The sequence below is a fragment of the Lampetra planeri genome, chromosome 63 (genome assembly GCF_965212315.1).
Source record: "Lampetra planeri chromosome 63, kcLamPlan1.2.h2, whole genome shotgun sequence".
NCBI classification, from domain to species: Eukaryota; Metazoa; Chordata; class Hyperoartia; order Petromyzontiformes; family Petromyzontidae; genus Lampetra; species Lampetra planeri.
Window position 1 is genome coordinate 1,922,268 of NC_136169.1, and position 12,085 is coordinate 1,934,352.

General features: G+C 50.2%; 1 protein-coding gene across 3 annotated transcripts; it reads left to right on the plus strand.

The window, feature by feature from the left end:
- The first annotated feature begins 2,062 nt into the window (after positions 1-2,062).
- Positions 2,063-11,842, plus strand: LOC144736899 (uncharacterized). 3 transcript variants are annotated; one of them, XM_078619569.1, is made up of 7 exons: positions 2,063-2,279; positions 3,180-3,264; positions 4,550-4,677; positions 5,876-5,999; positions 7,769-7,971; positions 8,528-8,905; positions 9,599-11,842. In XM_078619569.1, the coding sequence occupies exons 4-7, from the start codon at positions 5,897-5,899 to the stop codon at positions 10,109-10,111; spliced, it is 1,197 nt and encodes a 398-aa protein (XP_078475695.1). In that variant the 5' UTR covers positions 2,063-2,279; positions 3,180-3,264; positions 4,550-4,677; positions 5,876-5,896; the 3' UTR covers positions 10,112-11,842. The 3 variants fall into 3 exon arrangements, with proteins under 3 accessions (XP_078475695.1, XP_078475693.1, XP_078475696.1); XM_078619567.1 differs by lacking the exon at positions 3,180-3,264 and having other exon boundaries at positions 2,064-2,279; XM_078619570.1 differs by lacking the exon at positions 3,180-3,264 and having other exon boundaries at positions 2,064-2,279; positions 4,553-4,677.
- Positions 11,843-12,085: the final 243 nt, after the last annotated feature.

A 12,085-nucleotide genomic window follows, 5' to 3' on the forward strand; every position in this document is an offset into this window, starting at 1 on the left:
CCCATAGACTCAACACTACCCATAGACTCACACTACCCATAGACTCAACACTGCCCATAGACTCAACACTGCCCATAGACTAACACTACCCATAGACTCAACACTGCCCATAGACTCACACTGCCCTTAGACTCTCACTGCCCAGAGACTCACACTGCCCAAAGACTCACACTGCCCATAGACTCAACACTGCCCATAGACTGACACTGCCCATAGACTCTCACTGCCCATAGACTAACACTACCCATAGACTCAACACTGCCCATAGACTCACACTGCCCTTAGACTCACACTGCCCATAGACTAACACTGCCCATAGACTCAAGACTGCCCATAGACTGACACTGCCCAGAGACTCACACTGCCCAAAGACTCACACTGCCCATAGACTAACACTGCCCATAGACTCAACACTGCCCATAGACTGACACTGCCCATAGACTCAACACTGCCCATAGACTCACACTGCCCAAAGACTCACGCTGCCCATAGACTCAACACTACCCATAGACTCAACACTGCCCATAGACTCACACTGCCCTTAGACTCACACTGCCCATAGACTCAACACTGCCCATAGACTCAACACTGCCCATAGACTCATGCTGCCCATAGACTCACACTGCCCATAGACTCAACACTACCCATAGACTCAACACTGCCCATAGACTCAACACTGCCCATAGACTCACACTGCCCAAAGACTCAACACTGCCCATAGACTCACACTGCCCATAGACTCAACACTGCCCATAGACTCAACACTGCCCATAGACTCAACACTGCCCATAGACTCACACTGCCCAAAGACTCACGCTGCCCATAGACTCAACACTACCCATAGACTCAACACTGCCCATAGACTCACACTGCCCTTAGACTCACACTGCCCATAGACTCAACACTGCCCATAGACTCAACACTGCCCATAGACTCACACTGCCCATAGACTCAACACTGCCCATAGACTCAACACTGCCAATAGACTCACACTACCCATAGACTCAACACTGCCCACAGACTCACGCTGCCCCCATAGACCGAGTCGGGAATCGAACTGGGGCTCTGTGGTCTTGCCGTGCGAGACACGAGCGTTAACCACTGCGCCACTCATCCGCCCCAAGGATTTCCCTGCCTGGTCTTAAAACTCCTCCGCTTTGTCGTCTTGGTGTGCCAGAGACGGCAGCGTTCGTGACTTACGCTTTTAGACGCAGAGAGAGCGAGCGGGTTCTATGTATTAAAATTATTTAAAACGGGGTGATAATTGTTTTTTTACCATTTTATCTGGCAAAAAAAACTGACACCTTTTTTTTACAAGGAGTCCTGTTTGCGTTGAACACAATACCTGCGGTCGGAATGCAAACACAAAACATAACTCTGATAATGTATGCACTGTCCTTCAAGTTGATTGGTCCACACCCGAGACAGCTTTCCTTAGAGCCTAGTCTCACATGGTGTTGGACCAGATGACGCCAAAGGGCGTAAGTGCGCCAGCAGTGTTTTATTATATTTAAAAAAAACTGTAAATGTTGTGGTTTCACGCTTCAACACACCGGTGGGCTAAAGCAGTGAACTATTTGTCTTTTGTCAGACGTGACACTTTTTTTACTGATTGGCCGTGTCGGGTGGTGGAGGGTCACGACACATTTATAAATAACGCGAACTAATCCAAAAACGTTGATTATGAATTTTATATTTATATTATTTTATTATTTCCCTTCTACGTGACTTTACCGAAAGAACCAAGAATAATAATAACAAAAATGCCATCGAAGTCAATCCACGTGTTGATAGTAAAACAAAAAAAAGGATCGCGCGGAGGGATATCCCAAGCCCCGCCGCGTCACGCCGCCTTGTCACCACCCCCATTGGCGGCGATCACAAAAGCGAGAAGACGACGCGAGAGGAGTAACCAACAAATAGTCCCTCGCCGTCTTCACCCTTTCCCGGCGGAGACAAGGCGAAACGTTCCCCTCGCCGTTCATTTGTCCGCGTCGTTCGGCTCGCACTCTTTTCTGTGCGCGCACTCACGGCCACTTTCACAACGCCGTGTCGCCGTGATCGCCGGTCGTGACCCGTCGCCATGGGCAACGCGCGCGGGGCATGCCGGGTCGCCTGAGGCCTAGCGAGAAGCCTGGGGTTCTGAGAGGCCGCGTCTCTTTATTTTTAATTTATTTTTAATTTATTTTATGAATTTATAAAAACAAACACCGCGGCAACGAACGCATTTCTTCGCCCCGTCCACGAAACGAAAAGAGCCAACGCGTCGCCTTTTCTCCGTGAGAGTTTGTGCATTCGTTCGCGTGCGTTCGACGCCGTCTGGGCCGTTATTATCCACTAGTTGTACTGTACTACGCTCGTCAATTCTATGCCCCCCCCCCCGCTCCTCTCCACTCCCCCACGCCCAGCGTGGTGAAGTATGGCTGTGTAACCCGCACGACGTGGTTTGCGATGCCCCTCGCTGCAAACGGTGCGATGTTTATGAGGGGTGGGGGGTGGTGGGTGGTTAGTGGTTAAACTCGTCCTCGCCGCAGGAATGTGGAATCGCCACCACCGCTGGGCCTGGTTGGGCTGTAAGCGGGAGGCGAGCGCCTGTGCTTTAAAAGTGATAATTTGGAGCAGGGACATATACTTGTCACTTGGAATTATTACGGAATTATCGGCGATGGTATAACCACTTGGTATGCAAGAGAGCGTGGGTTAAATCCCGACCCTGACGCCTGCTGCTGTGTATTTCGAGTTTGCGTGTTTCTCTCTCTCATCATCATCACGGTGGCTAGGAGATGTTAACTACCTCGCCTGGTGTACAGGAGGTCGTGGGTTCGATTCCGACCCTGACGCCTGCTGCTGTATATTTGGAGTTTGCGTGTCTCTCTCTCTCTCATCATCATCACGGTGGCTAGGAGATGTTAACTACCTCGCCTGGTGTGCAGGAGGTCGTGGGTTCGATCCCGACCCTGACGCCTGCTGCTGTATATTTGGAGTTTGCGTGTCTCTCTCTCTCTCATCATCATCACGGTGGCTTGGAGATGTTAACTACCTCGCCTGGTGTACAGGAGGTCGTGGGTTCGATCCCGACCCTGACGCCTGCTGCTGTATATTTGGAGTTTGCGTGTCTCTCTCTCTCTCATCATCATCACGGTGGCTAGGAGATGTTAACTACCTCGCCTGGTGTGCAGGAGGTCGTGGGTTCGATCCTGACTTTGATCCTGACTGATTCCTGCTGTATATTTTGAGTTTTCGGTCTCTCTCATCATCACAGTGGTGAGTTAATCGAATACAGGAAATAACATCTACAGTATAATAGAGGGGGGCGGGGAGGGGGTTTGCGTGTTGGGGTTTAGATCGCGTAAATATAAATGTGTCGGTTTAACACGTAGGCTTTCGCGACCAATATCCATAATACAGATTTTTTTTTAGGGGGGGGGGGGTTTAGATCGCGTAAATATATAAACGTGTCGTTAAACCCGCCACTTATCCGACGCAGCCAATTAGTAAAGTTAGTAAAAACACCCCTTCTGTTATGGATAATATTGGTCTCGATAGCCGTACGTGTTAAACTGACTCACCCCCTATGGGGAGGAAATGCATCTTAAAGGCTTCATTTGCTCCAATACGTTCGGAAGTTGACCTCGAAATATCGTTCATCGATGGCATCGTAAACCAAGGGACCACTAATTTAGTTTCTAATTTCTTCCCCACCCCCCCGTGCACCTCCGATTAGCACGGTTGGTTCCGTACGGTGAGAATGAAGTTCAACATACATGCGTAGACTCAAGACAGAGATCCGTAGACTCTCAGAGACCCATAGACTCACAGAGAGACCCATAGACTCACACAGATAACCATAGACTCACACAGAGACGCATAGACTCACACAGAGACCCATAGACTCACACAGAGACCCATAGACTCGCATAGAGACCCATAGACTCACACAGATAACCATAGACTCACACAGAGACCCATAGACTCACACAGAGACCCATAGACTCACACAGAGACGCATAGACTCACACAGAGACCCATAGACTCACAGAGACCCATAGACTCACACAGAGACCCATAGACTCACACAGAAACCCATAGATTCAGAGACCCATAGACTCACACAGAGACCCATAGACTCACACAGAGACCCATAGACTCACACAGAGACCCATAGACTCACACAGAGACCCGTAGACTCACACAGAGACCCGTAGACTCACACAGAGACCCGTAGACTCACACAGAGACCCGTAGACTCACAGAGATCCATAGACTCACAGAGACCCATTTCTTTAGAACTGCTTTTTGTGTTTAGTTTGTCCTTTACCTCCGCACCTTTGATTAGCACAGTTGGCTATGTACGGTGCAAAAGAATCTCAAGGTGCATTTTTTCTTAACACTGAATTATGTCAATCTGCGCGTGTTCTCAAATCCACGTTGTTTCTCTTCTGTCTCTCGGTGCGATTCCAAAGCGTTCTTCACTCCACGCTTCTTTACACTTCAGTTTCCGTTGCATCGTTTGTGTTGGTCGAGCGTGTTTCTGAACCCTGTGTCACAGCAGGGAGTGCGTTTCTCATCATGACGACCAAGGGGAGGACGGCAGCCAAGAGGACGAGCCGCGTGGAGATGGAGCGATTAGATCGGTACACGTGTCAGGAGTGAGATGGATGGTAGCAGCACTGGACCGTGAGTGATGGTGACAGAGTGGAGGGGGAATCATTCATCTTGCAGTGGATTATCAGTCTGTGATAATGATTTATAATAAGGAAATACAATTCACTTAACACATTTTTAACTTTCGATTTAAAGCTTTCGTGACTGCAGGGATTCATCTTCTTGGTTCTTTCGATAAAGTCACATAGAAGGGAAATAATAAAATAATAAAAATTTAACATAATAAAATACAATTCTCACGACGTTTCAGACGCTGTCTTTCCGACAGACCTGTTCTTCACCTGAAGACGGCTGCTTGCGTTGTGGCCGAAACGTCGTGAGAATTATTTTATTATGTAAAATCTTTATTATTTTATTATTTCCCTTCTACATGACTTTACCGAAAGAACCAAGAAGACATTTTTAACTGTATAAAAACAGCATTGACGTACATCAACAAGCTGAAACGTGCAGCATGTGTCTATGGACTGTACATTGAACTTCTTTCACACCGCTCGTTGCTGATTGTGCTGATCGGAGGTGCGAAGTTGAAAGCCCACGTGTTAAACTGCCCTCTAACTGCATTCGCTGCTGCCCTCCCGCTTGTCTGTGGGTCGTCGCGCCTCTGAGTCGTTGCCTGCAATATTTTGCTGTCTTTTCTTGGATTTTCTATTTGCACTCAGTCACATATTCACTTTAAGATGTTTTTTTGTTCATGTTTTTGTTTTTTTTGTTTGTTGCGGTTGCACCCGATTCAAGAGCCGAATGGCTCACAGGGCTATACCTAATAAATTAACTTGAACTTGAAGCTGGGAGTGAGCGAATGCAGCGTGGATCGTTATGACTTAAAATTATTATCATTCATCGGGTGTTCTCAGCTGCGGATGAGCTACGTCGCATGTACGTTGAACTTCTTTCGCACTGCACGTAGCCAACCTCGCTAGTCGGAGGTGCGGGGGGGAAGGACGTCATGGGCAGCATAGGAGAGCGAAGCGAAATCTATTGTCGGACTGTACTTCTGTGCTCCCACAGCTATGTTTTCAGAAATCCGCACTGACCAAGCGTGAAATATCAAATCAAATAACACCCACCCCGCCCACGACCTGCACGGCGTGTCGAGAAGAGGGCTACGCTGTACACGTACGCACAACGGCGCGCCCGTCCCTTGAAATGTGTCCCATCGTTAAGGTCCGCGTTGATCCTTTTTTTATTTTTATTTCTTCTTCTTCAGAGTGGTGCAGGTGGCGCTACGATGTCGGGTGACGCGGCGGGGCCAGGCTTCTCCGGAGAAGACGGCGTCGGCGTGTGGACGTCCGTCGACGAGCTCGTCCTGAAGACGGAAAGCGACTCCCAAGGTGCGCACAGAGAATCAGAATCAGAAAAGGTTTTCGATTTAAAGCTTTCGTGACTGCAGGGATTCATCTTCTTGGTTCTTTCGGTAAAGTCACGTAGAATGGAAATAATAAAATAATAAAATGTATTATTTTGTTATGTTTTATTTTTATTACTTTATTATTTCCATTCTACGTGACTTTACTGAAAGAACCAAGAAGAAGTGTTATACAGTCTAACTATACTAAAATTACAAAGTCTAACTAATACTCAGGGGCTAAAATATGTAAAATTTTGAATAAGTATACAATATAAAATGTAAACTAACCATAATATACAATCCTAAAATACAAATAGGGTAACGTGTTGTAAATATGGCAAGGAGTAATTTTGTAGATAAAATGTTAAAGTAAGTGTAAAAGTCATTTAAGCACTTGGCCTTGCAGAGCGCCCCTAGTGTTGCAGGTGCTCCTCAGAGGATGACACGGCTCCAGAAACGGATGTCTTGTACCTCCCGCGTAGAACCGTGCAACACAGAATCAGAATATTTATTTATACCAGAGGAATCCTATGAGCTGCCTTTGTAAATAAAATAATACAACTCCCGATTCACCTCGAAAACCCCAGCTGCTGGCTGCAGGAGCCGAGTTGTTATTCACCGTTATTACTCTGACGCTTGTTCACCCAGGAAAGCCCTCGCCATGTCTCGAATCTCTTCTTCAAGGAAGGTCCTGTGGCGTTTTTGCAGTAGCTGGAGCGAAGTTTTGCTGCTGTGTTATTACCATTGAGTAATTGTCAAGTACTTTTTTTTAGCAATATCAGTCGCGTTGCATATTTTTGTTTCACCTTTTTTTCTTTTGTTGCTGCCGTCGTTTTTGTATTGTTGTTACTTGAGATTATTTTGATTCTTTTGATGCTGTACATTTTCACGTGATAAGTCACTTTGTTGAGCTATCATTTGTGTCCAGGTCGCTTCAAAAAAGTAAGTTAATAGCTCAGCGGGGCCTTACCTGGTAAGATAAACAAATGTTTATATTTTTGTTGAAAGTGATTTCCTAGACTTTTCTCTCCTATCGTGTTTTTTGTATTGTTCGTTGTTATAACCTTCCCACCCCGTGCCCCCACCGAATATCTGTGGGAAAGAGCTTCATAGCTCATCGGATTTCTCCTGCAGTCTCAATAAAAATCTGATCATCTGAATTTACACTGACATATACCCCCCATCACTAAAATGTGCCTGAAGTCAGATCTCGGAAGCTGAGCCGGGTTAATGCGTGAATGGTGGCTCTGCACGCCTGTAATTCAGCACAGTGGAGGCAAGCCATTCGTAACAAGCGAGGAGAACGCACAATTCGTGAGGTTCTCTCGTCAGCCGCCGGTGTGTGAGCGCGCGTGTGTGCGTAAGACGCGCACACACAGCTGGTGCATCGGGCAGCCATCTCGGTCAACCCATGGCAGCCGGGTCTGCCCCGTGACCTCCTGCCAGCAGGGCGTTCGACGCTTTACGTGGCTTTCGATTTAAAACTTTCGTGACTGCAGGGATTCATCTTCTTGGTTCTTTCGGTAAAGTCACGTAGAAGGGAAGTAATAACATAATAAAAATAAAATAATATAATAAAATATTTATTTTATTATGTTTTCTTTTTATTATTTTATTCCCTTCTACGTGACTTTACCGAAAGAACCAAGAAGACTTTACGTGGCCTTAAAGTGCACCCGGCCTGGCACAGGCGGTGCGGTGACGTCACCGCGGCTTAGTGGCGAACGGCGGTTGTGGTTGTGCGACGCGCAGCCTGGCTGGCGCGGGGCGGCGGGCACGTCTGCGGGGCGTGCGGGCGAGCGTTCCGAGGCGCCGAGGAGCTGGGGGCTCACGCCGCGTCGCACGCCCGCGACAAACTCTACCCGTGCCGCGAGTGCGAGCGGAGGTTCGCGACGCGCGACGGCCTCCTGGCGCACCAGACGACGCACACGTGCGAGAGGCCGTTTGCCTGCGAGGTGAGCGTTGCGCGTCGGTCGCGTGAGTGGATAGGTGGACAGGCGAGCGAGTCGCCGAGTGGATACGTAGCTGAGCGAGTCCCTGAGTGGATAGATCGGTGAGTCGCTGAGTGGATACGTAGCTGAGCGAGTCCCTGAGTGGATAGATCGGTGAGTCGCTGAGTGGATACGTAGTTGAGCGAGTCCCTGAGTGGATAGATCTGTGAATGGGTGAGCAAGTGGATAAATAGGTGGGGAGGGTGTGTATATATGGGCGGGTTTCTGGGTCAGGTTGGTTGGTGGCTGGGTGCGTAGGTGAGCGAGTGAATAGAAAAGTGGGTGAGTTGGTGGGTATGTGGGCTGGTGAGAGAGAGTCAGTGGATGAAGTGAGCAAGCGAGAAAGCAAGCAAGCAAGTAGGTAGGTTAGACAAAAACGATGCAAGCTTCCTCCCCTCTTATCTCCTCGCCCCGCACATCACCTCTCCTTTCCCTCCCTCGTCCGTGCACGGCCTCCTCCCCCCCCCCACACCCACCAACTCTGCCTCCTCCGCCGTCGTCCGGGACCCTACCCGGCCAGGTGTGCGGCCGCCGCTTCCTGCGCTCCTCCAACCTGTCGCATCACCGCAAGGTGCACTCTGGCGAGCGGCGCTACCCGTGCGCCGAGTGCGGGAAGGCGTTCACGCAGTCGAGCAACTTGGCGGCGCACCGGCTGTCGCACTCGGGCGAGCGGCCGTACGTGTGCGTCGAGTGCGGAAAGGAGTTCTCGCAGCAGACCAACCTGCTGAACCACCGGCGCACGCACAGCGGCGAACGGCCCTTCGGCTGCGGCGACTGCGGCAAGCGCTTCGCACAGTCGGGCAACTTGGCGGCGCACCGGCGCACGCACGCCGACGACAAGCCGCACGTGTGCGCCGCCTGCGGGAAGCGGTTCAAGCAGCGCAAGCACCTGCTGCAGGTGCTGCTGCGTGCGTGGGGTGGAGGGGCGGGGAGGGTGAGGACGGTGGTAACGGTCGGAATCCGTCGGAAGAATCTTCATTGGGGAGAAATCCGATGAGATGTGAAGTTTTTTTTTTTTTTCACAGATGCCCAGTCGGGGCATGGGGTGAGAAAGTTACAAGAATTAATAATATTAAAACACGACAGGAGTGCAAAGTGTAGGGAAGGAAAGCAAATCACTAAAAATAAATACGCGAAATAGAAATAAGTATTTAAGTTCAAATTGTATAAGTACACCGATGCACTTAGACAATTTGGTGATGATGCTGACGGCATTTATACTCCTGTTGAGGATGATGGCAATAGTGCTTCTGTTGGTGATCGTCATGATAGCTACGATGCTGTTCTTGTTGATGTCGATGGTATTGAAGCTGCTGTTGATGATGATGTGGAGGATAATGACGACGACGATTCTGCTGCCACCGATAGAGATGTTGACGATGTTGATAACTTTCGATTTAAAGCTTTCGTGACTGCAGGGATTCATCTTCTTGGTTCTTTCGGTAAAGTCACGTAGAATGGAAATAAAAATATATATATTTTATGTTTTATTTTTATTATTTCCATTCTACGTGTCTTTACCGAAAGAACCAAGAAGATGTTGATAACGACGACGACGATGATGACGACGTTGGTGCCGTTGCTCCCCCAGCACGCGCGCACGCACGCCAGCAGACGTCCCACGGACGTCGTCGCGACGCCAGCGGCTGTGGCGGCCGTGGCGACGTGGCCGGGAGGATCGGCCGCGGGAGGCTCGGCTCGGCTCCAGCTGGGAGGAGGAGCACGGCCGGGCTTCCCCACGGAGTCGGGACCCGCTCCTCGACACGGTCCGGTCGGAGTTTGGGCCGAGGGCGGTACCGACGGCGTCGGGGCGGAGGCGTCCCCCACAGGAGCGTGGGCAGAAAGGCTCGGGGCAGGCGAGGAGGAACAAGAGTTGGAGGAGGAAGAGAACGATGTTGATGATGATGAAGAGGAGGTGGAGGAAGCGGTAGCGATGGCGATGATTGCGACTGGCTTTCAGGCGCAAGGCAACGCTCCGCCGGCTTACAGGATGTTCACGGAGCGGTTGGAGCCCGCGTCGCTTGCCACCAATGGGAGCAGCACGAAGAGGAAGGGGAGGCAGCCGCAGGTGCGACTCCCGTACCTGCCCTTCGACCCCAACTGATGATGTTGCGTTTGAAGACGGAAAGGGCCAGACGGCAACGCGACCCTGGTGGACGCGTCGCCCCGCCCGCGAGTTTCAAAGGAAAGCTGTCTCGGGTGTGGACCAATCAACTTCAAGGACAGTGCATGCATTATCAGAGTTGTGTGTTTTGTTTGCATTATGACTGCAGGTATTGTGGTCTATGTAAACATGACTCCTTGTAAAAAAAAGGTGTCAGTTTTGTTGCCAGAGAGAAGGGTAAAAAAAACAATTATATTTTTACTGGCAAATGAGGTTCCAATGGGGGTTTCAATGCGTCGTTCACAGGCGCGCACGCGTGGCCGCTTGTGTCAATCGACCGCTACCCGAGGACGTCCCACCCCCCCCCCTCCATACCTCCACCGCACCACATAAATCCGTTCAGGCTGGCGAAAGCATCGGCGCGGAAGCACAGAAGCGCCGTGCGTGACGACGATGTAATCTGCTGCCCACTGCCTGCCGCTGACGGGGGGAGGGGATTCAGGCGCTGTCTTCTCGACAGACCTGTTCTCCACCTGAGGACGGCTGCTTGCGTTGTGGCCGAAACGTCGTGATAATTATTTTATTTTTATTTCATTATTTCCATTCTACGTGACTTTACCGAAAGAACCAAGAAGACGAAGGGGGGATATTGCCGTCGAGTCTCGTCAAGCGGCGTCGTGAAACCGTTCCAGCACCCGAGCGACGTCGCAGGTCGCTTCGCTGGGACGCCGCTCACATTTTGACGTCACGATATAGCACCGACAATCCGTGACGGCAACGTAACGAGTCCATCGCGTGGTCGTGAAACTCGGGAGGCGAGGGAACGCAGCCTCCGCGGTTCGTCGAATCGGATTCTTTTATTTATCCTGGAGGAATCCGATGGGCTAAGAAGCTCGTTTTCACCGATGTTCCAGTAGGGGGCGGGTCAGAGTTTTGCAACAATAAACAATATACAAAAACGAGTGCAAGGTATAGGAAACGAAAGCAAATCACGAGAAATAAATACGTTAAAAACAGGTGCGGCACCTTCAACGGACTCCTGATAAACTATAAACTAAGCTCTTATTTATTTTACCAGGTAAGGTCCACTGAGCTGTTAAGTTCTTATTTTAGAAGCGGCCTGGCCACAAATGATAGCACAACGAAGTGGCTTATCATGTGAAAACCTATAGCAGCAGGCAAATGATTCTTAATGTGGAGGGGAAAACCGGATAGCCCAGAGAAGAAATCCACACGTCCACGGGGAGGGAGAGACACGCAAACTCCAAATATACAGCAGGCGTCAGGGTCGGAATCGAACCCACGACCTCCTGTACACCAGGCGAGGTAGTTACCATCTCCTAGCCACCGTGATGATGATGAGAGAGAGACACGCAAACTCCAAATATACAGCAGCAGGCGTCAGGATCGGGATCGAACCCACAACTTCCTGTACACCAGGCGAGGTAGTTAACATCTCACCACCGTGATGGTGATGATGAGAGAGAGACACGCAAACTCCAAATATACAGCAGCAGGCGTCAGGGTCGGGATCGAACCCACAACTTTCTGCCCACCAGGCGAGGTAGTTAAAATCTCCTAGCCACCGTGATGATGATGAGAGAGAGACACACAAACTCGAAATACGCAGCAGTCGTCCGGGTCGGGATCGAACCCACAACTTCCTGCACACCAGGCGAGGTAGTTAACATCTCCTAGCCACCGTGATGATGAGAGAGAGAGACACACAAACTCCAAATATACAGCAGCAGGCGTCAGGGTTGGGATCGAACTCACGACCTCCTGCACACCAGGCGAGGTAGTTAACATCTCCTAGCCACCGTGATGATCGAGGGGAGTGGTCACGAAGAATTGCCGCTCAGCCAGGGCCAGTACCGGTCGTGGGGACGATCGACGGATCTTGGGATGCGCTCCGAAGAGCCACTGCGCTTGTACGTGGTCAGGGGCTTGAGGAGAGCGAAGAGTCGTATCGCG